At 43.0% G+C, this 27,379-nt stretch overlaps 1 protein-coding gene across 1 annotated transcript in view; it reads left to right on the top strand.

Moving 5' to 3' along the window:
- The window catches only part of LOC308071767 (FRAS1-related extracellular matrix protein 1-like), a 172,272-nt gene that overhangs the window by 94,167 nt on the left and 50,726 nt on the right, over positions 1-27,379 (top strand). Inside the window, 3 exon segments of the mRNA XM_080407695.1 lie at positions 1,920-2,094; positions 21,528-21,733; positions 22,940-23,127. Coding sequence (XP_080263821.1) covers positions 1,920-2,094; positions 21,528-21,733; positions 22,940-23,127 — 569 coding nt within the window.

Genomic DNA, 27,379 nt, shown 5'->3' on the forward strand with positions numbered 1-27,379 from the left:
ACCCTGTGGATTTCTTTTAGATATGAGAGAGCTTGTTTTCAGTAACCCATAAGCCTCCAAAACCACCACAATAGAGTGACACTCCACTCACACCCCGCTTTTAACGTCAAACAGAAAAGCATCCTTGTGCTCTTGTATTTCTAGGAAGTTACAGAAGCTTCACTTCTGATGCAACAGCCTTGGTCAGAAGTGGGTAGCCTTTTCCTCCTTGGGGTTTTTGACCATCTTTTAAACTGGGAGGAAGGGATTTATCCTCAGAAAGAGATAACATTCTTCATAAGCTTATGCCCTGTGGATAGTTTGTGGTTTCCCAAGGGCCCCACACTATCCTTGTTATCTAATAGAGGATGGCAATACTGGGAGATGTAGAGGCATAAAACCTTTCTGGGGCAGGGAGATTAAGAAAGCTTTTCATTCTCACTGGTGTTAGAGGCCAAGAGAGATGAACTAAATAGTACATTATCTGCTTACGGTTTTACTCAATGGACTGGGCTGTATTGTATTTTACAGCAGTACAATGGGAAGAAATATATCTTTAAGCTGGTTTTCTACTCACTGCTTTGATTCATGGTGGCAGGTCAGAAATGTTATGGCTCACCTGGTAGTCTGAATGATCTTTCATCAAATTTTAGCCTTGCAAGTTGGACTCCACATCCTTTTAAGTACAAGCTTTTCATCAGAGGACTGGAAATGGTTACTTGTGCCAGTTAGACTCCAGGAAGTCTTGTTAAGCTCTAAAATAGGGACTTGCAGAGCCTTTGGATCTGCTGACAAGCATTTCAAGCCTTTAAATCTGCAGGGCAGAACCTGAGGGAGGAAGACTCCTGTTCCAAAAGCACAGGCACACTTGCTTAACATCAGAGGACCTCTTACAGCCCCAGACAGCAGGCAGGTTCACTGGTGGAGTGGTCAGATCTTGGCAGGGTCCCTCTGGCTGCTTCATGCTCTCATGAGGATCTGGACATCTTTTCTAATGAAGAAACCTCCTAACCTCCTCTGCCTGGGCTTGTTGATCTGCATTGACTTACCATGGTGGAAGCAGCTTTGTTTGCAGGCTTTTAAAAACAGTTGCTCAGTTTGGGTTCTTCCTTTAAAAATCTCCATCACTGATTTACTGCTTAAGAGTTTCAAAAATAGACACTGCTGTGGGATTTGGGGAGAAAGTGAAGATGATACCTTCTCCATAATTGTGTAATTGTTTCTGATAATTCATATTTTTTAAGAACTGTTTTAAAAAGGAGCCTTCTGGTTTTGCGAGGAGGAATCCTGACAGGGCAGAGGGAAGGAGGTGGGAGGGGAGCAGAGGTCAGGGAAGACTGTGGCATAAGCTTTCCCTTCTGTTACCTGCAGCCACATTTAAACCAGCTGTTGCTGTATTAAAGAGGATTTTTTTTAACATCTAAGATATATGCATAAAAATATGATACATTCATTCTGTCACTTTAACCAAGCATTTAGAAACAGCACCCTCTACTTTAAATACTTCTCCAAGGTAGAAATGACTGGAGCTTTTCCCCTGCCATCTCAGCTGGGTGACAGCCCACATGGTAAGGAGACCTGGTTCAGCACAGCTGTTCCTCCTCACACAGGTAGGGATTCCCAAGGTTTGCTGTCCTGCCCCACCAGAAGCTTTGGCTATGGTGTATGTTCTTTAGGTTTTTGCTGTCTCCACACCCTCATGTGGATGTCAGTCATCAACCCTCTTAGGTTTGACCACCTCCATCTGGCAAAATAAAGCTGAGGGACTCTGTCCCCATGGCAGGTCTTAGTGAAACACCAGCGAAACCATGGGGACTGATGGTGCTAAATCCCAAGTCCAGAGCAATATTTTAAGTGGGAGTAGCCAACATGATCAATGGAGAAAGTGGGCAATGCTGGACCTTAGTTCTTCCCTTGCTCTCCTCCCCTCATATTTATAGGTTTCTAATTTCCGCTGGATAATGAATATCGCTCTTCATTATAATTATGTTAAAAGGTACCAGCATGATGATTCAGAAACCCTTGAAGATATAGTCATATTTTCAGCAACAGATGGATTTAACACTGCAGATGGAGTGTTAAGAGTGCAGGTAATAACAAACTCAGCAATGTACTGTACTGAAATATAATTGGAAAGTATTAATCATATATTGGTTACTTCAGCTTCACTAAGTAGATGTTTAATTTTCATCAATCTTTTTACCAGATTCCCAGAAAGATTTCTGTGTAGACAGAGTGTGGCTTCTAGGTGAAAAGATTGCCCAAGTTATTAATGACTAAGGCCTTGATCTTGCAGGCGTGTGCCCATGGCTTACCCAGGCATGCAGAATAAAAATCATTTGTGTTAATAAGGCTGTCAGATGGGGCCTCATTCATATGGCCTAAGTTTCAGCTGGTGACTAGTCAGTAGTAAAACTGAGACCCCTCTCAACTTGGGGGCTGCTGGAAACTCGTCAGCAGGAACAACTGGCTGCAGGATTTGGGGCAGAACACGGGCAATTTGAAAAAACCCTTCATAGAGGGGAACCATGAGTCTAAGCTTTTACAGGACTGGGAGGCAGCATGTAGACAAAACTGGGAAAGGCTGGGTGGGGGGTTTTTGCCATTCCTTATTATTTTTTCTAAGGATAGACCTTCTGAAATTATATGTATGCAGAGAAATGTCTGCTGCTATTTCCATAAACCTGTCATCTTAATGTGTTTTTTTAAATGTGCCTCTTCCTAGAGGTTGCATTTGAAGCCTGGGTGATTCAGGGGAGTTCCTCCTCTAAGCAGGCCATGCAGGACCAGGGTAATCAGTATTGCCTGGTTGCAGACCATGACTCTGGTTCTATAATTAATGCTACTTATAACTAGAATTTCATTTGTAGGATCAGAAAGCGGTCCATGCTCTGGTGTGCCACCTGGGGATGCAGGGAGTACTGTAGGGCACCATTCCAGCTCATGCAGGGAAAATCAGCTCTTCTACAGCAGGAATATAAAATGTGATTTTTGGTGAAAACAGAAATTTTATTCTTTTGAATATATTTTTATAGATGGTTTGAGTTCACAGTCTTCTCCATGGGTTCAGGCATCTGGTGAAGCTGCGCCTCCACTGATTTCCTTATGAGCTTTCCTTTCCCTGGTGGGAGTCCATTGCCGTGACTATGGACTGATCAGGCTTGTAAACAACAACATGAGCGTTCGACACCTAACTTTTAAGTTTGGCTGAATGCTTTGGTCTATTGCTGAACTATTTAGTTTTCTAGCTATCTGCAGACCCTGAAAATGTAATGAAAAACTGTAATTCACTCTGGAAAGTTGACTCTCACTTGATGGTACAACATCTTTATCTTACCTGATGGGAAAAAAAGCTCAGGTAATAAAATTCAATGTGACTGGAAATAAAATTAAGCATGACTAGAAACCACAGATGAACATGCTTAATAATGCAAAATTTGTGTGCTGTCTACTTTCTAACAGGCATTTGTAAGCCAGAGAGACTCAAACAGGTACTGAATGATTGACCGTGATAATAAATCAACGGACTGTGAGTATAAATGACTAAATATGGTGCCTCTTTAAGGGTATGGGTCAAGATGACTTGTTTGTAACACAGGTGCCACATTGCTGTTGTTGGCGGGGTGGGGGCAGCTTGTCGCTAGAATGTGAAGAAAAATAGTATTTTTGCTTAATTTTCAATTACACTTGGACATAATTTCTCCCTTATCTTCCCTTGCCATTTTGTCCAGATTATGTGGATGAGCAGTGAGACCCAGAGCTGCAACTGGGATTGCAGGCAAGGATGGGTGTCTGGAGGGGGAGGATCAGCCAGAATCGCTTCTGAGCACCTCTGTGCAATGGATGCTGACGGTGTTGGCACAAAGCTGATGTATGCAGCTGCCCAGGCTCTGACACATGGGGTGACACAAAGGACAAAAGTCAGGGTGTCTCAGTTTTCCCAGTTGGATGCAATCTGGAGATCCTTCTCCTATCTGCATACTGGTAGGGTAGACTTTTCATCTTTCTGGCAATGTTCAAACCTTCCTTCTCCCTTTCCACTCCCCCCCCCCCCCCCCCCTTATTTACGAGAATTAATTGAATCAGGTGATTTAAATTGTTGGGCATCTTTGTTGTGATTTAAGTAGTATGTTTTAAAACTTTTTCTGCATTTCTGGCATGGAGTTATGTTGCTTGGGAGAGGTTCAGTCTCATTGTTTGTGGCAGGACAGGACATTTGGTACCCATTTGTGAGGAACAGGTGGGTAATGCATTGCCTATACACATAATAATGTAACTTAATACAAATCAAGAAGATGTCTAGGTCTGTAGAGAAGATACCAGGAGACGATAGATCCCCTTTAATAAATCATCTCACACTTCACTCTGGAAGGCTTAAATCTAGCTCAACCAAAGGGGATTGAGCAAGGAGGTGTAACTTAAATCACTGAGACCTGTGAATCCTGCAGAGCCTCTGTTGTCTCCCCACTGACCTTGGGACTTCTACTTGCCCCTGTTTGCCCTGCATCATCTTAGGATATGCTGCTTGATCTTTCCAATTACTGTGATGATTTTTTTCATTTGTGATTCATGACAAAGTGCTTTCAGATGAAAACTGTAATTCACACAAAATCACAAACCACCAGCTTTATGAAGGCATTTTATTTGCAAGCTCAAGCTGTGTGAAATTTGCTAGATGTATCAGAAAATTAAGGTAAATATCTTGTATTGTAAAACTTGCTAAATTATTGACAAAGGAAAAATGCCCTGAGTTAATCAGATGATTTTGTCACCATTGGTGCCTCAAGGATGTAGAAGCAGCAGATCATGCTTTAACACTGGTCTGCTCTCATCATTTGGAAGAGAAAACAAACATTCCTGCGTCTCAACTCCTCATCAGTGTCTGAACTTGAATGAATCAGCTATTGAGCTGAAGGAAATGAAATATAAATTGACATAAAGAAAATGTTCTCCCTGCAGCTGCAGAAGCAGCTATAGTTGTTAAAAGCTGATTTTTATCCCTTCAAAGACCAGTATTTTGGGTTACACCATCCTATTCAATAGCTGGACTTTCTATAAAAGTTTGGCCTAAAGGTACTGATTTAATATTATTTTTTTTTTAATTTATTAAAGTGACTTTAATGAAAGACTGTCTTAATTTCATTTGTGACTTCTGGCACACATTTAGAAAGGAAAATCAGAATACAAGCTACTTGTTTTAAATGTTGGTCCTGTTTCTTCCTTGTTCATTATCACAAACACAGCATTTAGAATTCTCACAGAGTAATTTAAAAAATATGAGTTTGGGGTTGGTGGGTTTTTTTTTATTATTTTGAAACTTGTAACTCAGTAGCTTGTGAGTTTGTGTTGCAGAAGTGCTTCTATCTGGAGGTCAGACAGTTGCATTTACTCCCCTTGGTTTTGCTGGACTTGCATGCACAACTGTGCAATGACACAAGATGGTAACTTACTGCGCAGGCATCCTAAACAAACACTAAATAGTCTGTTTTGAGGAGGGATTTCAGACCATTTAGATTTCCAGGACTGCATCCTGAACCTCTATGGCTGCTGCGTTGAATTACATGGAGTAAATTCCTCCAAATCAGGGTACCGTATTATCTTTGTTGTCTTAAAGGGAGACACTATTTAAATGTTACATTTTTCTGGGCAATTTCTTTGCTATGCAACTGTCCTGACTTTATTTTGAAACCATGCTTAAATACATAAAGGAACATGACACAGTTTCTCCCTGCTTCTCTTCTCATGTATGCTTGGATACCACTATGATACCATTAAGAGAGTATCATCTTCTAAAATGCGTTCATTGTACAGGGGAGAAAAAAGAAACAATTTTTTTACTGGTGTTTTGGAGATGCCTTGTCCAGACCTGGTATCACTCAGTTCTCTACCACAGCAACTTACTCTACTGTAGTACAGGTATCAAACTTATTATTAAAATTAGTTTATTGTTCAAGCCGTTGGCATGGAGAACTCCTCCAACATGTTAATCTTTCTTTCAAGTTCAAAACCTGCTTCTTTCCTTCTCCATCTACTTTTAGGGTTTCTTCCCCGACCTGTGATGGCAGCATCTTCTGGGATAGGAAAGAGCTTTCCTTGCTGTTTTGCTCTTTCTCCCAGCAGCTCAGTTAGGCAAAGCAGACTTTTTAATCACTGCCAGTGTTGCACTGCCCATATGAATACTGCTCCTCATGGGTATGTCTTCTCTAAGTGGATGGCTCCTAGTTGCTGTTGAATAATATATATCTACCTTGAGATCAGCTGCATTGAGCATTTGTGGAAGTTTGGTCTTTTCCTATTGGATCCTCTAAAAACTATTCCCTGAGATGCCTTCAGTTTTCTTAGAGCCTTTTTTTTTTTTTTTTTTTTTTTTTTTTTAATTAAAGATGTAGTTGATTTTGGACATGACAAAAAGTCTCTTTGGTACAGCATTGAGACCTGCTCAATTTACAGGATTGAATGCTACATGTAAACATCTTTCCTTACATAACTGATATTTCTTATTTTAATAGAGTACATTTTTAAAGCTGAACTTTGAAGCTGATCCCTCTATGATGTTTGGTGGTGCTCCCTAACTAAACAGAAGCCTTTTATTATTTTTAAAGGAATTGTACACCATCAGATGAACAGATGCTAACATGCACCTGTAGTCTGTCTCCACTGGGAAACATATTTACTGCTACTGTTTAGAAGTGTTCAGAAAATTTTTGAACCAACTTCATAATGAAAGAATAAGCTTTTATGTGAAAAAGCTTAAGCGAAAAGCATCTGCTTTGTATGTCTAGTTTTTTGGGTGGTTTGTGTTTTTTTGGTTTTTTTTTTTGGTTTTTTTTTTTGCTAGAACTAAAAATTGATGTATATCTTTTGACTTGAGAATTTCTGTTCAAAATACCAACTTTCTGTGGAAAAAGGCGATGGAGGAGATTTATCTGAGGACTTGTCAAAATTATGTCCAGACATGGTGATGACAACTTCTGTGTTTTAGCTACTTATCATAATTTGTTGATGTTTCAGATACTCTTGTTTGATATTTGTATTCATGTGGCTGAAGTAAATGGCTTATTTGGGGTTTATTCTTGATTTTGACATTAACTTTAATTTTCCAAGACGTTGGCCAATTTTTTGTGCTTTGTTTTAGGAGCTGGTGGATGAGGGTAAAGGTGTGGGGTAAGCGAGGCAACTTGGAGACCTTTTAGCCTTAACTCTGCCATGCTTAGTGCTCATATCTCCAGTCAGTCATGAATTTCCAGCATGAATTAAGTATTGTCTGTTGTAGAGCACTGGGCAGGCATCATCTGGACACACAAGACCCAGAAAGACAAAGTCCAACCAATACAAGCATAGAGAAAAACTAACAGCATGATCAGAAGAATGAGGGGTCTATCATTAGAGAGGATTAAGAGTTGGGCTTATTGAACTCAGCAAAACAAAGCCTGAGAGGGAGAGTTACCTCCAGGTATCTTGAGGAAATAAACAGTGGGGGTAAATAAACCCTAGACTATTTAGGCTAATAGGCACTATTGGCACAAAACCAAACAGGCTTAAACTCCTATGAGAAAATTCAGGCTAGCAATTAAAGGATGGTTTCTATCCAGTAGAGGGGAAAGGTTCTGAGCAGCTCTCAAATGGAGGCAAAAACCTGCAAAATTGGAGCATAGTCTGTCTGTGAAATGGACTTTGCATCCTGTTTGTTGAGGGCTGGAGGGGACAGAAGGTGACAGTCAGATCTCTGCGTGCTCCCTTCAAAACTTTAGCTGTGATTATCCCTCCCACCACCAGCGAACCCCCTACAACCCACATTTTTATAGCTCTGTTTCCAGCTCTTCAGTTGGTTTGTGTGGGTTTCTGGACCCGTGCTCTCTGCTGCTCACCAAGGCATGGTCCTTGTGCGGGCACCTTCCTCCAGCTCTGAGGGAGAGACAAGTGCAGTGACTAGTTGCTCTTTTGATGAAGCTCTTCATCCACCTTTATCACCTCATACTGCTCTCTGAGTTCCTAACCATCCCTGCCTGCTGACAACCATTGGCCTGAGACTCATGTGGGTACCTTGAACATAATTTCACTTCACAATTAACCTCAGTTACTCTCTGCATGTATTTTTTTGAGTCTATATTTAAGCCTGCATTGTTTTGGCCCAGACTGCAGCAGCAGGACTTATCCTGGGCTGAATCAAAATCACGCTGTTTCCCCAGTTGTAAACCCCATCATTTAGCAGGTGGAGACTGTCACGCTGTCACAAACTGGGTTGCATGGGAGCCAGCAGCAACACTCTGCTTCTCTAGAGATGAGTCATGCTTTTTCAAACTATTTGGCTAATCAGTAAACTGAGATCTGCTGCTTTACAGACAATATTTAATATTTGCTTTGCCTTTGTGCAGCACTTTACATTTTGGATCCTTTGCCATTAGGATTCAAAGCATATAGACTGCATCTAATCCAATTTATCCTGTTCATCTTGGCAATGCTTGCAATGCTGACAGCTTAAAGAAAACACTTAATTTGACTAAGTGTTTTCAGTTTACTTCTCAAAATATTTGAAATCATTAAAGCCAGAGTACCCCTGCACTGCAATACACACAGTTCTGACCTACTTTAGCAAGTTAATTGCAATTTGTGTGATCCTGCCATCTTTCCTTATGCTGTAGGCTGAAGTAGCTTACCTGGTTAAGACTGGGCTAAGTGTTGGAGAATAATTCTCTTGGTATGATGCTTTTTAATCTGACTTTTAAAGAAGCTCTTAGACCGAAAGCCAGGAATACTGGGGACCTGGTGTGACATGTTGTCTCTCCTGCCTTGCTGTGCTGAGTAGGACAGAAGGGGTGCTGAAAGCTGAGCTTCCCGTGCAGATGCTCTCCTGCTGTAAGGCTGTTTGAGCCCATGTATTCATAGCTATTTGTATTCATTGCTACCTGCCAGAGGTGAGGCACAGCAGAGGGATGTAGAGCAGCCCTGAAAGTGCCCTGATGAGCACAGGTGATTATGAACGGTGGTTCAGTAGCACTGGAGCATGCCAGTGCTGATGGGGTCACAGGCAGAGTCCCCATCCTCTGCACAATACACCCATAGCTGAGGATTTGTCACAAACCCTTCTGTGATGGCATCTCACCCTTCCCCTGCTGCAACCCAACAGAAAGAAATGTAATCTAGGCTTACTGTAATTGCCAAACACAGATCCCAGACACCGAGCAGGATGGAAAGGAAGGGAGAAAGCATACAGGAGAATAGAAATGGACCAAATGGATTTATCAGTGTGAGCAGTAACACGTTATGCTAGTGTGAGGCAAGTACAGTTGCAAATGCTATCATAGATAACACTGAGGTGGCATAAGCACTGATACATGCTAATAAGCAGAAAATACATCCTGAGCTCCTCAGTGGTCTTACACCTTGGCTAGCTCATGCCACTGTGTTTCTTCTGCCAGGGCAGGTTACAATAGCTCATTTAGCTGCTGTGCCTGAAGTTTTGGGCAATGTCAATACACTCCCAACATTCTGGGTGTCTTATGATCCAGTTTGTCATTTGGATTCATGTTTACTTTAGTTAATGATAAAAAAAAAATGTGAAATATTTATCTAATCCTAATTTCTTACAAAAATTGCATTTTAAAAATCCTGTTATGAATGGCTGATTTTGAACTACTGCATAGGACCAGGTGATTCAATATTGTGGTTTGGTAGCACTGGAGCATCTGTCTGCAATGATGAGGCAGCCTGAAATTGCCAGTCATTGAAGGGCAGGTGATATAATCATACTACAACAACAGAGAGATAGCTTCACATTGATGTGATATAATTTTCCTCTGTGATTTCCCACCCCCTTTTAAATGATTTGCTCAAGACTTCCCTTTCAGAGATGTGTGCTGGCAAGTTGCAATACCACAGAGAAGGGAAGGTCCGGAGCTGCAGGAGTAAGGAACTTGGAAAATGCAACTGGTGCGGAAGAGCGAACAAGGTCACTGGTGACAAGGCTCTGCTCCATCTGTGCAGGCACACTCATGAGCAGAAGCATTCCAGCAACGTGGCATTTTGTCACATTATTCCTTTCCTTTTAAATTTCAATAGCTAGTTATTTGCCTGCCTTTGGTTAGGAGACAAAGCCCCTCTCTGTGCAGCCACACAACGCCGCTATCTCATGTAATGGAGAAATGAAATGCAAATTTCTCCGATAAGGCAGGAATGGTGCTTGTCTGGGGAAGAAGGAAGCATTGTCTAGCCACAGGAGCAGAAGAAGGTGGTGTTGCCTGGTGCCTCTGACAGTCAGTCCCAGAAGGTGGAAGAAACCACAATTTGTGGAGTCTTCTGATAATGCTGACATTAAACCCTTCAATGTTCCCATTTCATCTTTCATAGAATAGGGATAAAAATTACTCTGCTATTTTGTGCAATTCAGCAAAGCATTTTAACCTGCACTTTTTTTTAAAGTACACAAGGTGATCCCCAACTGTCTGCACAGAGTAATACACATGCTAAAGCATTTTGTAACATTGGGTCTGAGTAATTTGTAAAGGACCTGGAGAAGTTTAAGTGAGGATCATTAAAATAACTGAGTAAGAAAATCAACCATCCTTTTTTTTTTCTTTTTTTAAAATCCATTTTTCAAGGAAGTGGGAATTTTTACATTAAATGTCAATATTTTTCTTTACCTTTTTGTTTATCTGTGGTACAGAGTAAATTGCTAGTAAAAAAAATAGTAAAGTAAAAGAAAATTAATGCTGGAGCAATGGTAAACCTTTGCGATATCGCTCTGAAATTCATTTGTTCAGCATCAGCACCCCAATAAGAGCAGTACTAACATGCATCATGCACACGAAGAGCTATTCAGAGTTGAAATTGGTGGCTCAGTCAGGGGACAGCTTAACCTCTGGCATTAGCTAGAACTGGGCAGCAACATGAGCCAGTGCAGTAGTGCTAATTAATGCACCCTGAAGGGACACAACGAGGCATTGGCCCTGTATACCTGAGACATACTTCTGTCAGCACTGAGGTGCCAATTAGCGTTCTTTCATAAAAATAACCCATGTTAAAAAAAAATAGAGGCAAAATTCCAAGTAATATAGATAAAACAAGATTTAGACATAAAATAATAAAGTGGACTCTGTAATGCATCTCTCTAGTTCATTAATTCAATCTAGTTCAAGGCAGGATGAGCTCTGCTGTAGCTGCTGTTATTGAAATGCAGAAGCTTCGTTCCCAGGCTGGGCAGCAGCATCTTTGCTAACCTCGTTCACCCTGCCTGGGCTAACAGCTGACAGCACTTGCACCCATCATCTCGGGGCGATCTCCAGTGAAAAGCAAGGATGAACATCTCAGGGCCACCACCTGTGCAGCTAGCATGGGTGTATCTGGGAAAAGATCTCTGCCTACACTGGTGGTGGGCACAAAATAAACCTATTTCAGACTGGACAAGAAACAGGAAAAAAATTGATCCTGTTCTGCTTCTGGTTTAATATTAGTAGTGCATTGTCCTTTGCAGGCATTCAGTCTCGATGAATCTGGGGATAAGTCACCACTTAGCAGTCCTCAAGCTGAAAACCACTGCACAGAGAATCAAGATGTCATGGGAGTATGGCAAGCTCTTGGCTTCATCAGATGATCCATTCTTGATAACTGAGGCCAGGAAGCAGTTTGTCCAGACTAGCTAGAGTCATGTTAATCTGAGTTTGTCTCAGCAGATGCTTTTGGGGTGAATGGGGGATCTTAAACATGTATCTGTTTGAAGTATCTCAATGTTTCTGATGAAGACAACCCCAAGGACATTAACTTCGCGTCAAAGACAAACCTTCAGCACAGCTTGCTAGAAAACGCTCTTCCCTCAGCCAGCTCCAAGATCAGTGCTGGGATTGATATGTAAGTATATACCCTACAATATGCTACTATTCCTCTCAAAAATATTTTATTGGAGTTTAACGTGGTAATAGCACATAGTTGTATGGACGCTACTTCACAACTGCCTGGATGGTAGGAGTGAGGAACCATTTGGCAAATCAGGCCAGACCAAATGGCATTCATTTGGTTAATCACTAGCTATTAAAATAGCATCAAATCATAGCAACCTATTTGTTTATCATTCAGTGCACAATTTTCTGCACAGTATATTCATAACTGCTGTACCCAAGCTAATTTTAAATGAGCCAACAAAACTACTTTCCAGCTCTTTCCTGGGAAATTGGTCTGTGGACTGATGATCTCTCTGCTTCTGGGGCTAAGCCCCCGCAAAATTGGAGATGATGACATTGGTGTTTAACTTTGAAATAAGCTGATTTTGGATTTAGACTAATTTTTAAAGCTTTATGTGGTTTGAATCTCTTGCATTACTCCAAAGTTCATTCAACTTCCAGTACCTCCAAAAAGGTTATATCCACTATGTTGTCTCAGCATATGAACATTCAAACATCACTGCAGATCGCTTTGTGATTTCTGTTAGAGACAATCTTCAACAGTTCCCTGGGGGCTCCTCTTTGTCACCATGAATTCAGCAAATGATGAAATCCCTTGTCTTCAACTCAGAAATATATCAGTAACTTTGATTTTGGTCTTCAAAGTGCTGATCTTCTGTTTCTGAGGGCTGATATCTCACTGGTGGTGTAGGAGCCCTTCGCAGTTATAGGGAGCAGAACAGTAGAGCTGTGGTCTCTGCAGTGACTATGCAATTTTAGTAGTAATGGCAGAAATGGATGAAAGTGTGCTAGTCATGAGTAGACAATGAAGTTCTCTCATTGTATTACAGTAGAGCTTAGGAGTTGTAGTGATGAACCTCTGCTATCGGCAAAAGCTGAGGAATTAGAATACCTTTTTCACAGAAATAAATAAATAGAGGGTTCAAAATTTCTCCTCTGGCACTATTTATGTCCTCCTAATCTAGCTTCCTCACCTTTAATGTAGCTTCAGAAAAATGGGGATAAATTCTGGCTCTGAAGGCAGATCTAGTCTTGCACATATTCCCACAGTGTCCACACTCTCATGTCAGTGAAACAGGTATGTGCTTATTTTTAGGGATGCGATACAACATGGTGAAACCTCAGAGCCATCTTAAGGCTGGCTGAATTGTTGGTTTGGCATTTCATTCTGCACATCAGCTGACTGGTCATTTTATCACCTGTTATGAAATGAAATTAGATAATCTCAATGCCATATGATATACAGTATTTATAGTTTAGTATGTTTTCCATATATGTGCGCTAAAGCCTGTTTCAGGGTCTTTTTAGGGTCCTTGTATTTACAGGATTTGGGTCTTGGGTGAACGAAGAAATTGACAATTGCTAACATTTGATTTAAACCGATACATTGGAGGCCACGTGTGATCTCTCATTAAAGTCCATTTATGCTTTCTGTCCTTCACTAGGGAGGCTGTCAGGGCTCTCCAGGACCAGACCCCATGTCCACCCCACTCTGCTACCTCTGGTAGCAATCAGGAGGGGGTGACCCTGGGGGATGGAAGGAGAAGCCTGTTGGGAGGCTGGGGATCCACGCCCAGCTCCCCTCCCAAATGACCAGAGGTGTGCAGTGCCTCCTCCAGGTCTCTGACACAGGTAAGCTTAACCCTGAGGCACTTCTCCAAGGATTATTGCCTGTGTTAGGTTTAACTTCAGATTTCTTGCTTTCCATCAAAATGCTCTATTCCCCTTGAAATCTTGATAAATAAGGAGCTACAGGATTAATTATGTGGGACATTAGTCACTCAATATGTGTCATTATTTTTTCAAAACAAGCCTAAATGAGCACCACAGAAGGGTCTTAGAGATCTCCATTTGGATCTGATTCAAATGTAATAAAACAGGAGCACATTCTCAACCCCAAATATCAGTTGCCTGATACAGGTACCTACACTGGAGACCTTAGTGAGCTGTATGGTGTGAATACCCTTCACACAATTTCTTGGCTGCTTCTCACCAAAAAAGACCCCTGCGCATATCTTCAGCTCCAGAAGAAGCAGGAGCAAAGCTGTGCTAAGCTTTAGAGCACACACAATTTGGTCTACTTGAGACCCACATCTCACGTCCCGCTCCTCACCTCTGTCTCTGCTGCCATGCCTTGGGCACCCTAAGTTCTAATGGCAGCCACAACAGAAACTGGCTGAAGCTGGACCAAGAGTTTTTAAAAAGTGGTAAATAATAATAATGAACAACAAACCCTGAGAGAGGAGAAGCCATGTTCAATTGCCCTGTAAGAACCCAGTGAGCACTTGAACAAAGAGGAGTTAATAAATGTTACAGTCAGGTTTTTTTGGATAGGATTCTTGCAGAATATGATTTCATAATCCGCTGTCTCTAGTGAACAACAAGACCTCTGTAAACACTCAATATTCAAATAGAAAATTGTTTCTTGTAGGCTTCCATGGCACAAAATAAAAGCTCTGTAAATCTGGGCCTCCATATGTGGTTCTCAGCTGGTGTAAGTCCCTGAATGAATTACATGTGAACAGAGAAATTAATGCTACACACATGGTGGCCAAACTTGAAAGGAAAAATTGCAACTGAGAATATACTGCAGTGGATTGTGAAATATTTGAAGATAAATGGAAGCTTGAGTCCTTGTTGATATAATGCAACATTGATGCATTTCAAGGGATACACAACTATCACAGCGAGGTAGTACGATACTGAGATCATGTTTGGGAGAGTGAGAGGACTCGCTTTTTAAAATCAAAGACTGAATATAAGCAGAATGCAAGATAAAAAGGTAAATATGTAATATTGATTCTCTAGCATGATTTTGAACACAATTTGGGTAAAATACTTCCCCCTTTTTAAGATCTGGCGACTTACTGTTGCAGTAGATGCATATCCTGTCCAGGTTTTGAAGTGATTGTACTCTAAAGCTGCTTTTGTTAATCGGTCAATGTTGATGGTGATTTACCCAAGTGTTTTGGTACTTTTGAAACAGTTACGGTCTTTTTGTGGTTTTTTTCCCCACTACTCTCAACAGAGGAGGAGGGAAGAATGTGCATGTTACAGTGAATTCTAAATGAGGACTGTGCCTCCCCTGTTTGCAAAAAGCCAAGCAGAGCAGTAAAAATAATAAATAAAACAAATGAAACCCTCTTTAATCCATTCATGAGCTTGAGTGTTTCAAGTAGGCCATAATATTAAGACAAAGAGTTCTGAAAGAGATGCATCAGAGGAAAGGGCTATTGCTTAAACAATGTCAGCCTATTTAATTGAATTACGTATTTGTCAGCACTGTATTTTCCCATGTCCAGGATTCTTACTGTTGATTCAAGGCTTAAGGCCTAAATAGAAAGGGCAACAACTGCCATGTATTTTGATCCCAAACAAGCTGTGTCCTTTGAAATGCCAGAGCTCGACATCTGGAGAGTGCTTTGCCACGACAGAGGGCACCAGCCAAAGAGGTAAGGAAAATATGTTACCCCCACAGATTTGACTTTGCCACAGCATACTAAGGGAACTCAACTAAGAATTTTTAAGCCTGATGCTATTTTTGTAACAGTTTATTTGTATTTATTGCAAGGACAACTGAGTCAGGGGTAGTGGACCTAGAACAGGGCCAGGAGCCAGGAAGTCTCAACTCTTTCTTTGAATTGATTTGACAGGGGTTTTTTTTTATGGATAAAATCTATAGCAAATGTCCATTGCCTTATGATCAAAATTTAAACTGTATTCCTTGTTGATCTATTGCACAAAATAAGTGCTTGTATATCCCTTCCCTCAATGGATATCTTATGCCTCATAGTCCACAGCAGGGCTGGAGGGAGCCACTGGCACGTGGATGACAACAGCTCAGGCTGGAGTGGGAGATAAGTAAAACTTGCAAGCTTTAGGCCAGGGTATCTGCTCTGTTTCTGTAGAGAGCTTGCCACCCTGGAATGCCCCCCTGCCCCAGTCCCCTTGCTACTACTACCTTATACATAAGAACAAATAGAAATTTGACTATTCTTTCTCTTTGCCCATACTGGTTTTGTTGATAGATTATTTTGAGGATAAAAAGTAATTATGAAAAGCACGACTGGTCCTCTGTCCAACTGTTTGAGTCATGTTTGCCAAAACTTTGGGAGCATGTTCCCACTGGAGTGTCAAACATAAACCGTACCGTAGCTAGAGTAAATGTGTTGGCAGGGCACCCTGACTTTGATAGAGATGACACTACAAGAAGGATGCTTGAAACTGGTCCCTCCAAGCAAGTCTCCACATAAGAAAACACTGCTGAGTCACTTTCTAAAACTCAACAAAATACTTTACAAATCTTACTGAGTGATATTTTCCCAATTTACTGTGCCCAGGTCCTCAATCACCTTTACAGGGAGTGTATATAGCCCAAGTACCTCCTTTTCCCTCGCACTGTACTCCAAATGTCCATGCATGTCTATATTTTTTTTAGAGGCTTGGAACAGCTCTTCCCTGATCCGTACATGAGTGACACAAATTAATGCTTACTTCTGTTTATACTGATGTTGGTGGCATAAAATAAGTTGACTTTGGTGCTGTGGGATCATGCTTTCAATATCCTGAATGCTGAGTAAAGAATCTGGCTGGTTTAGACTAAATTGCACTTGTGCTTGAAGGATCATGACAAATGTGACCGTGGGCACCATGTTCTTTGAAACACACCATGCGTTAATTGGGCCAAATAAGTCACGTTTTTATCTGCCAAAATTGGTAAATATGGGATGCAATAGAAGCAGTGTGTGTTGGATTTATTTTTTTTAAGCTTTCATTTTTGGATTGGGTGTTTTAATTGAATACCTTAGTGAAATACAGGTAACCAGGCTCAACAGAGCAATGATAAGGAGAAATTCTGTACTTTATTGTCCATGCAGGGGTCTGAGCACTTTAGCTGATAGATCTTGAAAATCTTCAGTACTTCAAAGTACACTTGTCCACCATCTCTCTGCCACTTGCATCAGCTTTTTCCAATGATTTTTTCTGTCACTAGAAGAAGTGTCTCATTTCGCCTAAAGTTCAAGGTGAGATGATATTTCTTTCAGTTGGCTCTAATTCTCCCATGCTGTGTCAAGGCATTACTTTTCCTCCTGCTGAACACACAATTTTAGCAGCACTAATTGTAGGCAATTTTTTAAGAAGTGCTAAAATAGGTTCCATAAATAGAAATGTTATGACCCAAGGAAGTGACTTACCCAGGTGGAAGGGTCTGCCTCTAGTGCATCTGTCAACCCGGCTCCAAAAAAAAAAAAAAAAGTGCAGCAAAACTCCCTGGAGTTTTAACCTGCCTGTATACACAGTGGTTTCATTCATAATTCCGGTTCCATGGAGACTAGGACCACAAAACCAGCTCATGGGGGTGCTTTGGTCTGTCTAAAAAGCCTGTGTGGTCCTGTTACCACAGCACTAGAGTCTTCATTTGCCCTCCCAACAGGTTGTAGGAAAAGAAGTGCCACCACCTCCATTCACAGAGCAAGAAGCAGGATGTAAGCAGGTTGAAGAGTTGTGTGAACTAGCTCAGGGATAATGTCAAAGCACTGGGCTAATCATTAGCTTATCCTTCTGCAATAGAGCAAATGGGCTGTGCAGTGACACTGAAAATTTGAAGGACGTTTTGTAAAGTCTTAAAGTCTTTTGCCGCTCTCTGGCTAACTGAGTTCAAAGACAAAAATGTTTCTGTGGAATCTAAAGATTTCATGTGCCATCTTGCTTAATTATTTTACGAGGCTTTTAGTTTAAATATGATTTCAAATAACACCTGAAATACTTTAAATGCTCTTTTTTCTTTTAAAATACTGCTATTTCACACATTACTTTTCTCAAGTTTTGAGGGATTTGTATTTATTTTAATTGAAGCACTTATTTTTTTTTTTCTTTTTTGCCCGTCATGCAGTTCCAGGTGCTTTTAAACTTTTAAACAGTTTCAGCTCATGTCCAAGCTCTGGTTCTGATGTGTACGAAGAACACGGCTGCTCTGAACCCACCACCTGTTAAAAGGATGAATATTAACTTTTATTTTTTCAAAGTGACTTTTTCATTGAAAAAATAAATATTTAATGAGCTATTTCTATCCAAAAGGGAAGGAAAAAAAAATTTCTGCAGTTTGTTCCCAAGCAAAACTCACGCTGGCATCTGGTACACTCTCAGCAATGAGCTGGCAGCAATTAGTGCTAACACAGGACACCCTTGGGGGGTACTGGTCTGCACCCCCAGCTCTTCTCCCAGTCCTTGGTACCTTACCTACACCCCTTAACATCTAGCCTGTGTCCAGTATTTCAACTGGAAAACATCTCTGGCTGTGGTTCTTTATACAAGTCCTTACTCCATTGATGTATTTGGGTAAAATTTGGTTCTACTAGCATAAAACCTTGTAATCAAAACAAATGGCATTTCTAATTGAGCAAGGCCCTCTTGCTAATGAAGGGCAGCAGTGCTGTTATGATCACTGGTTCGTGTTTCTCTCCCTGTTCAGGATACTAAACTAATTTATTTATGAAATCAAAGCAACCCACCAGATTAGCCATATAACTAGCTAGCTGCGTTGTTTAGATTCACTTGTTTGCTACCTCATGACATCCAAGTGAACAAGCTATATGTCAATGAAAGCGTTGGCGCTCTATCGTATATTATAGACTAGTCTGAAGTGCAAAAAAAAAAAAAAGATCCTGCAATGGGGCTACAAGCAGTAATATTTTTTTTCCAGTGAGCATATGCTGCGAGTGGGAAAAGGACCGTATAATGTAAACGGAGGTTTCATTAGCGATGATATGTGGCAGTCCCCGGGTAAAGGAGGAGAAAGCAAATCTGGGAGTCGCCTTCGCAGGCTTCTACGCATCAGGAAGAGGCACGTGAAGGGATGTACTGAGGGCAACGACAGGATCTGCTCTTCCGCTCGGCCACCCCGCGGCCTCCCTGCAAAGGCAGCATGCTTGGCAGGCTCAGGCAGTTTGGATGCAGAATAAGTCCCTCTCTGTGCATCTGGCCTCCAGAAACCACTTTTTGCAAACAACAGGCAAGCAACTCACTTCCACTGAAGTTTTAATATTTCTATCAGAAAAGGCAGAGGGTCTGTTGGGAAATACTTGTGGTCAAATTTTCCCCATGTACCCATCATTCTGGTTTGGAAAGTTCTTGTTTGTTTTTTTTTTTGTTTTGGTTTTTTGTTGGGTTTGTGTTTGGGTTTTTTTCCCCCCTAGAAATCTTGATGATTGGCCTGGCTGTGTTTCCTCTCCCCTGACTTCTTCCTCACAGCAGGTCGGGGAAGGTGCCCTGCTGTTTCACGGGGACTGACCAGGCTGCACGCTGAGGACCTCAGCTGAGGGTCTCCATCCCGCCCGCCCGTGGGCTGATGCTACCGGGACTCTGAGGTGCAGGTCCTGGCGGCCCGAGTTCAGCAGGGCTTCCCCAGGGCTCGCAGGTTTTTTGAAGCAACGAGTGAGGGCACCGTGGCCGCCTTCCCCTGCTTTTTATTGTTTAGCTGCTTGGCGCCGCGCCGGGGCTCCCGCTCCGAGGGACGGGGCGCGGGCTCCCCTCAGCCAGCGCGGGAAGCGCGGGCCGCGGATGGCCTCTGCTGGGAGCCGCCGCGCACTGCAGCGCCCGGGCCCGCCGGCCCTGCCAGCGGGCGCCGCCGGGGAGGCGGGCGGGAGCGGGGCTGCGCCGCGCCGCCCGTCCCCCGCACCGCTGAACCCTTGAGCTTCGAAAAGCCTTTGGGGTCCGCAGGTCTGACCCATAGCCCGGCAGTGCCAAGCCCACCGCTAAACTGTGTCCCCAGGCGCTGCACTGATGCAGTTTTTAAACACCTCCAGGGATGGTGACTCCGCCACCTTCCTGGGTGGCCTGTTCCGGTGCTCGACTGCCCTTCTTTCTGTGAAGAAATTTTTCCTAATATCCAGTCTAAAGCTCCCCTGGCACAACTTGAGGCCATTTCTTCCTGTCCTGTCGCTTGTGACCTGGGAGAAGAGACTGACCCCACCTGCTTACAGCCTCCACTCAGGCAGCTGTAGAGAGTGAGAAGATCCCCCCCCCGAGCCGCCTCCTCTCCAGGCTGAAAAACCCTGGTTCCCTCAGCTGCTCCTCATCAGACTCGTGCTCATAAGACTTGTTCTTGAGACCTTCTCTGTGATCCTTGCAAAACGGGGGCACTGATTTTCTTGCTGTCTCACTGAAATTTTCCTGTGTGGACACCAGTGCTTTCCAGCAATGTGTTTTTCTTTTTTATAACGGACTTGCGGTCTAGACTCTTTAGCAGCTTTGTTGCCCTTCTCTGGACATGCTCCACTATGTCTTGTAGTGGGAGGCCCAGAACTGAACACAGTCTTCGAGGTGTGGCCTCACCAGTGCCTAGTACGGGGGATGGATGACCTTTCAGCAGACCCCTTTGCTTTTGCTTTATTTCCCCCCTGCCCTTGGCAGACCCCTCAGGAGTTGCTGCTCCAGAGATACCAGTGCTTTCACTGCCCTCGTGCCACAGCCCAGTCGAAGGCAGGCAGCCACCCAAAGGCATCTGCCAGCACAACTGCCTGCAGACTCACTCCACTGAGGAACCAGATGCAGCAGGAGAGAGGGAAAGAAAGGCGGGGGGGGGGGGGGGGGGGAAGAAAAGAAAAAAAGAAAGAAAAAATCCCTTCCGCAGCTTGGCATCTGCGCAGCGCACATGCCAAGTGATGTGGGAGCAGCGGGAGAGGAAGCAGCAGTGGGCTGGGGGCTATTTGGCACCCCTGCAGCCTGCAAACGGTTTGGGTTTGAGCTGAGAACCAAACAACGTGCGCTAATGTAAAGTGTGTGTTTTCTGAAATTTGAAAAGCCTGTATTGAAATTAAAAAAAAAAATGCCAACTGGTTGATTCTGCAGGCTGAGTTCAGCAGAGTCAAAATCCTCCTAATAAAGGGGGGCCTTTCGCATGCAGGTACGTGGGGTGCGGTTGCAAGGAGAACCCCCTAACTTCTACCAATTTCAGGAGGCAGGAAGGTGTCCCAGGACCATTCAGCACTGACGATCGGTTCGTACCCCTAACAACCCACCAGACTGTTTAATGCTCAAGCCTGTACAAGCTGGTGTTAGAAGCCTCTGGAAAGTTTGCTGTCAATTACTGTGATTTCCTCTTCCCAACAAAGACTTAAAAGCTGAATGGATCTTTTCAGTTATGTAAATGCACTTTTCCATAAATACTTATTTTGCAGCAGAAACCAAAAAAAAAAAAAATGCCTGTGGAGGCTGGTGTGTCTAGTTAGGGGCTGATCTAATTCCGCTCACATCGGTGAGGTCGTGGGGGTATTCGGGCTGGCAGCAGCCTAGGTCAGCTCTGAGCGTGGGTGTCCAAGGCTGCCTACCTGCTGTGGATGTGGGCGCTCCCAGGATGGTTTGCAGGGCATTTCTGCAGCCCTCTGTGCATATTCTGTTCTCTGGTGGGCAGCGGGACCAGGATAGGATGTGTTTTTCAATATTGCAAAATCTGAGTTGAATAGGAATTGTCTCACTGCTACTGACATTTTAGGAGAAAACCTTCCCCCTGCCCTCAAATTTGAGACGGCTATATCTGCGCCAGGGCCATGAAGATAAATCCATTGCTCCTTATATCTGAAGAGCCAGAGGTTTATTCAGCTCCTGGTTTGCCAGCATGGCTGGACGTGAGTTTTTTTTCTCTTCACTGCAAAGGCTGTGTGCTGGGGAATAGCAATGAAATGATTGAGACTGGGGGGACTGGACTTAAGCTTCACTCTCGAACCGGTGGATATCTGGTGGCTTCAGTAGATGATGATGCCTGCCACCAGCAACGTGCTTTTGGGGACAGCAGTCTAAGGGAAACTGGGGCAGGCTGCCTTTATGTGGCATCTGAAAAATCCTTGGAGAACAAGAAAGTGGTAAAGATTTTGTTTCTGTATCTCATTAGTTACCCAGGGTGACTTTTAGTGGATTAAGCAAATTATTTCCAGGAATGTTTTTCCTTTAATGCAGTCTTTGCAATTCAAAAACCATTCAAATATTCTTTTTTTTTTCTTTTTTTCCCAGTGCATGCAAGCACCTGAAGTTCAGCAAAGTCTGGATGTATTTACCTGTGTACACTTAAGCTGGTGACTACTCCAGTGCTAGTTAAGCCTGTTCTGTGAACAGCTTGATCCTGTGTTTCCCCATTACCTTGCCCCAAAATGCGTTGAAGAGCTGTGTATAGGTAGGAACCTGCACCAGGTCTCCAGGAGCAGTTTCAAATCTTCCTGCGGTCACTGACTTTTTAGGTTACTTGTTAAATTTGGCTTGTGCCCGCCTGTGTTTTCCTATCACATCAAGGGTTTGGCAAGCCGAGGCCACTGACCGAGTGTGAAGCATTTGGATGCCATGGAGACAAGGGCTATGCTTGTGCCCAGAGAGCACGGCGTTTAGGGAGAGCTCTAGCCTTGCAAAGCAGACATGTTGAAGAACACATCATGTATGAGTCTCTTTCAAGTGCCCCCAAAATTTACTGGAGAAATTGCCAGTGATCGAGGCTTCCTGCAGGGACTGCTCCAAAGTGTGCTGAGCTTGGCTCACTCTCTGTTCCGTAAGTTAGCTGGGGAATGACTTCCAGAGCCCCGTGGTGCTGCTTCTGCTCTTGCATTTGCCGGAATTGCAGCAAGAATAAAGCGTTCACCGAGGGCTGCTAAATACGGACTTAACCCCTTGGGAGGGGTCCGAGCTATAAGTCGCTGTAGGCAGAAGACCACGGAAGAGCAATATCAAAGTCCTCTCCCTAAGAAAGCGCTGCTGTGAGAGAAAGCAGCTGTGAGGGGACCCTGTCAGAGGGGCAGCACCCAGTTTGGGTGTTGGCATTGGGCTATGAGTTGTATGGGTTTGCATGCAGCCTTGCCAGGCAGGTCCCACTGCAGGACTGGGCATTGGCATTGCAGCAGCAACAAGGATTTCTTTCAGTGGAAGCAGGATGAGCTTTCTGGGACACCAAAGCTGTAGATTTAAAGATAGATCACAACTGATGTCTTAAATTCCAGGGAGTTGGGATGCTTTCCGCCCCCCGCGCCCCCCCCCCCCCCCCCCAATAATATGATCTCTATGTTCTAAGTTTTTAGAGAATCCAGGGTTTTCATTTTAATTTCCTTCTCTTTCCTGTAGGACTGATGCTGCTGTACATGCATAATGACACAGAGAGCCTAGAGGATAGTTTTACCGTGCAGCTGACAGATGGCAAGCGCACAGTCCAAGGGACACTTTACATCTACATCACGCCAGTCAACGATGAAATCCCTCATCTTTCCAGGTTAGCTATGTAAGTGACATTCAGTGCATAAAGACTTAGAAAGAAAAAAAAAAAAAAAAAAAAAAAAAAAGAAACGGAAGTAACCTATCTCCCCACCAGCATCCCAAGCCCACCCACAGTACAGAGGGGATACTGCTTTTACTGCATGTGTTATTCCTGAAAACTGGTTCATAGCAAGGCTGTGAATGCTGCTGCCTGGTGCAGGACCATGAAAAGTCACACAATACCATCCAGCAAAAACCATTCATCCAGAAATAGCTGGTTTGTGGTCTCTGGGTGGAGGCTTGTTTGTATTTAAGTTAGTGGCAAAACTGGTTGTCTTCAGTTACGATAGAGTTGCTCCTTTTTCACACTCTACATCTCTCTCCCACTTCCTTTATTCCTTTCTGTATGTATTCTCCATTCCCTTTAATCTATTTTTAACATTGAATCTTGTTGGGAAGAACATGGTGGGGGTTATTTTTAATATTTAAGGTCCAAAGCCAGTTGAAGGCAGTGTTAATGCTCGCGTTCCTTTCAAGAGAGCCAGAGTGCCACCTCTGAGATTAAGGCTTCAAAGAAAGAGGGGGGAGCTACATGGAGAGTAATATTAATTAATTGTCTGTGTTCATGAGCAGTAAAGTCCTTTTGTCATCCTTTCGCCATAAAATAGTCTATCATAAGGTTTTCGTATGGGATGACAAGTCTAAACCCTGTCATGATTGTGCAGATATGAGCTTTTGTTTATTGGTTTGTGGAACATAGGAAGAAACAAGGACTGGTGACATGTTGTGAGACTGAAATGTGGGAATTGTGGTTTCACTCACTTCATGACTGTAACGCATGTTTTGGCCTTGATTAGGGTTTCTACTCTTAAGAATTCACATGTTGAAAAGAAAATAAATCCTGTGGACCTGCTGAATCCCTCCTGAAATGCCAGATCCAGTCCAAAAAATTAAGATTAAAATACTGATTTTGATTCTTGCCTTATGTAGACCCTTTAAAAGATCTCCATGGGCCGTAGGGGGAAAAGCATCAGTAAGGCTAATACTTCAGTGCCCTCTCTGCGTAGTGATGGTAATGACATTTTCTTGACTCACAAAAATAGTTTGTAGAGCTAAAAATAATTTCTTTTCTCATCCCACAAGAACTATTGGGACTTGGAAAATAAAACTTTTCTCTCAACAATAGAAGAAATCAAGCACAAACTTATATTCAGGTCCAGCTCTTCCCACTAGCAGGGTTTGAATCCCCATTTTCAGGACACTAGAAACCTGTCTCATCACAAAATACCTGGTGAACTTTTAGCTGTGAAGATAAATACAAGCTCTCTTTTTGAGGCATAAATCAGTGCACATATGAAATCCCACATTCTTCTGCCTGGGTGCCTGAGGGCCCTTTTATGGGATCCTTTTTGCAGAGGAAAGAAAAAAAAACCCCAGTGTGGTTGTCCCTCTCTGGAGGGGAGCAGCAGCCTGTGGTGTGCACAGGGAGGGGATCAACACTCCAAACAGCTTTGGCTGTGTTCCCAGAGCATCACGTGTGTGTTTTGAAAAATTTCATATAAGTAGTAAACAACAAGAAGTGATAAAATGGACACGTGTCCCTGCTTCATACCAGCATTTCCTTAGGCGCTTGCGGGTGCAGAGCCATCAAGCCCCTTTGCTCGAGGTAGGATGCTGCCCCCTTCCCTATCCTGCCAGGTCCTTGCAAGGTTCAGATCTGCTGCTGTGCCTTCTCCTTCATCCTACTCTTCTCTGCCTAATCCCTTGGTCTGGTTTTCTTATGTTTCACATCTTTCCTTACTTTCCCCCATTTCTTGCAATTTCCCTGTTGTCGTCTATCTCAGGACAGTTCCTTGCTGCTATTTCTGTTTTCATGCACGTGAAACAGCTTTGCTGGATCCATATGTTTGTTCCTTCCTAGTGTGAGCAACCCCATGGAGACGCCCCTTTTTTAGTCTTTTAGTGTCCATGTTATTTTTTAGTCCATCAGAGGTGAGCTTCAGATCTCAAATTTCGTTTATGCATTCCCAGTCCATGGAGCACTTTTAATAAGGGAAGGAAATGTGCCAGTATTACCACTTTCCACCAAGCTATGGAACTGGGAGCGTGCACTGCTTCTGCACAGAGCCATGAATCCAACTTGTAGTTTCATCAAACCCCGTGAGGCTGAAGGGCACCATAAGAAAAAATAATGTACACGTACATGGTAAAGCTTTCTGTCCCAGTCCCATGGGAGCAGATTTGTTGAAATGTTTTTAAAAAATTCTATCTGCTTGATGCTAAGATAAGCTTGTTTATGCTTAATAAATTGGAGAAATTGTTAAAAAATACTCCATCCATATGAAAGCACGAACCCTGTACTGCTGCCAGGAGATGTGGGACCTGTGGTGTCATACTGAGTAAGTGATGGTCACACAAATTAGAAAAGCTTAGGTAAAGATCCCTCGCTACCACAGTTTTCCCCAGGTTGTGAAAATGTAACAGGGAAAATACTAAGCAGCATTCAATCTTTCCAGCCAGATCTGCCTCTTTTGGACATGATCACAGGCCGTGTACCAAGTGGTGGAAGAAAGAGAGACCAAAATAACATCTTTAAACAGTTTGAGCTCCCTCTTCCACCACTTTGAAATTAGAAGTAACTAAGAAATAAGGAGCCTCAGGAGGAACTGCTGCCCATTGCCCTGTGCTGGGTGCTCCATCAACACATCCGTGCCCTTTCTGCTGCAGGTCATGCAGAAAAGCTGATGGCCTTGCATTGTAATTATGGTTACCCAGCTTCATTATCTTACCTATTTTTTACCCAGACTCTCTCCTTGGTACAGCTGCTTTTCCAACACCAGCCTGGAGAAATCTGTCAGTTTCTAGGCACTTCAACTTCTGTCCTGAGGAGCAAGGGGGTAGTTGGAGGTGTTGGAACATAAATTGTGCTTTAAGTTTGGATGAGAAAGTGTGTGAATTGAGTAACCTCTGTGTAACGTGGAGATACACTGAGATGGAGGAAGCCTGGCTTGAACCATTAAATCCCCCTTTGTAAATGGACAGTGACTTCAGCTGGTGTTCTTTTTCACTGGTGTGTTGTGTCCCTTCCTGTTTCTTTTTTTTTTCTCCTCAGAAATATGGGTTTGGAAGTTGAAGGAGCTGAGAAAAAACATTTTCAGTGCTGGGTCAGAAGCAGGCTCGAAAGATGGTGCAGAGGATTAGCTTGACTGAACTGTCCCTGTGTGCCCAGGTCTGCAGTTGAAGGCAGTGGTAGCTTTAGGGCTTTTATTTCTCCCTTTCCTGGGGACAAGTGAAATCCCCAGCTACCTCCTGCAGCAACAGACTTATTCTGGAAATGGTTTTGTTCTTGACTTGGTTGATGGGGCAAGCAGCAAGACCAAACATAGGATTTTATTTGAAACTCCTGGTTTTAGGTTGCTCTGCCCCTATACCACCTGGAGCTAGCACAACACACCTATGTGACATCAGGTCAAGCTAGAAGCCATCCTCCAGCATCGCCCTGAGGCATCCCAGCACTGCTGGGGAGTGACTCGGGGTAAAATCTTTGCCTCTTGAGCTCAGACCCTAGAAACTACTTGTTACAGGTCTCCCTCCACCATTCCTCTCTGTAATGACACGTTTTAGTTGACTTTTATATTGGTTCACTAAGCCACTGTGCTGTCTTCTTCCTTTTATAATTAAGCAACTCGAGAAATCCTTTGAGGTCAATAAATTCTGAGGAGGCTTACATAAAACAGAATATAAAGTGGAGAGCCCTGCCATCAGAAGCCAGTAAAAGTCAGCCTCTTTGTGCGACACCTCTGCAAATGGCATTATGTCATTGCCTAATATTAGTAAGAAACAGTAAGATTATGTTTTTTGTTCAGAGCTATAAAAAGTAATGAGTCTCACATAATCTGCTGAAGGGAAGGGGATGGGGAGAGCATGAGAGGGGAGGAAGGTGACTGTAAAAGTGAACTTCCATTTTTTTGGCCATCCTGAGTACATTAGGAAATCTAGCTCGTAACACCAAATAGACTTTAATGTGCTCTGTCCCATGGATTTAATTTATTTTGTTTTGCTTTGCTTGCCGGGAACACACACAGAAAACCTTTCAGGAGTCAGGTGGTCTTGTTTCAGTAAATACAACTTAATAATCAGAAGCTGGAAAGTATTATGGGGTGGGTGAGGATAGTGTTATTCATCCTGGGTCATGATACAGTGCTGCGAGTGTCTCAGATGCTGCTGCTCCCAGCTTGATGAAGCCCACAGTATTATTCTCAGTCTTCAAAATCAGG

This window comes from Falco punctatus (genome assembly GCF_963210335.1).
Source record: "Falco punctatus genome assembly, chromosome: 11".
Taxonomy (NCBI): domain Eukaryota; kingdom Metazoa; phylum Chordata; class Aves; order Falconiformes; family Falconidae; genus Falco; species Falco punctatus.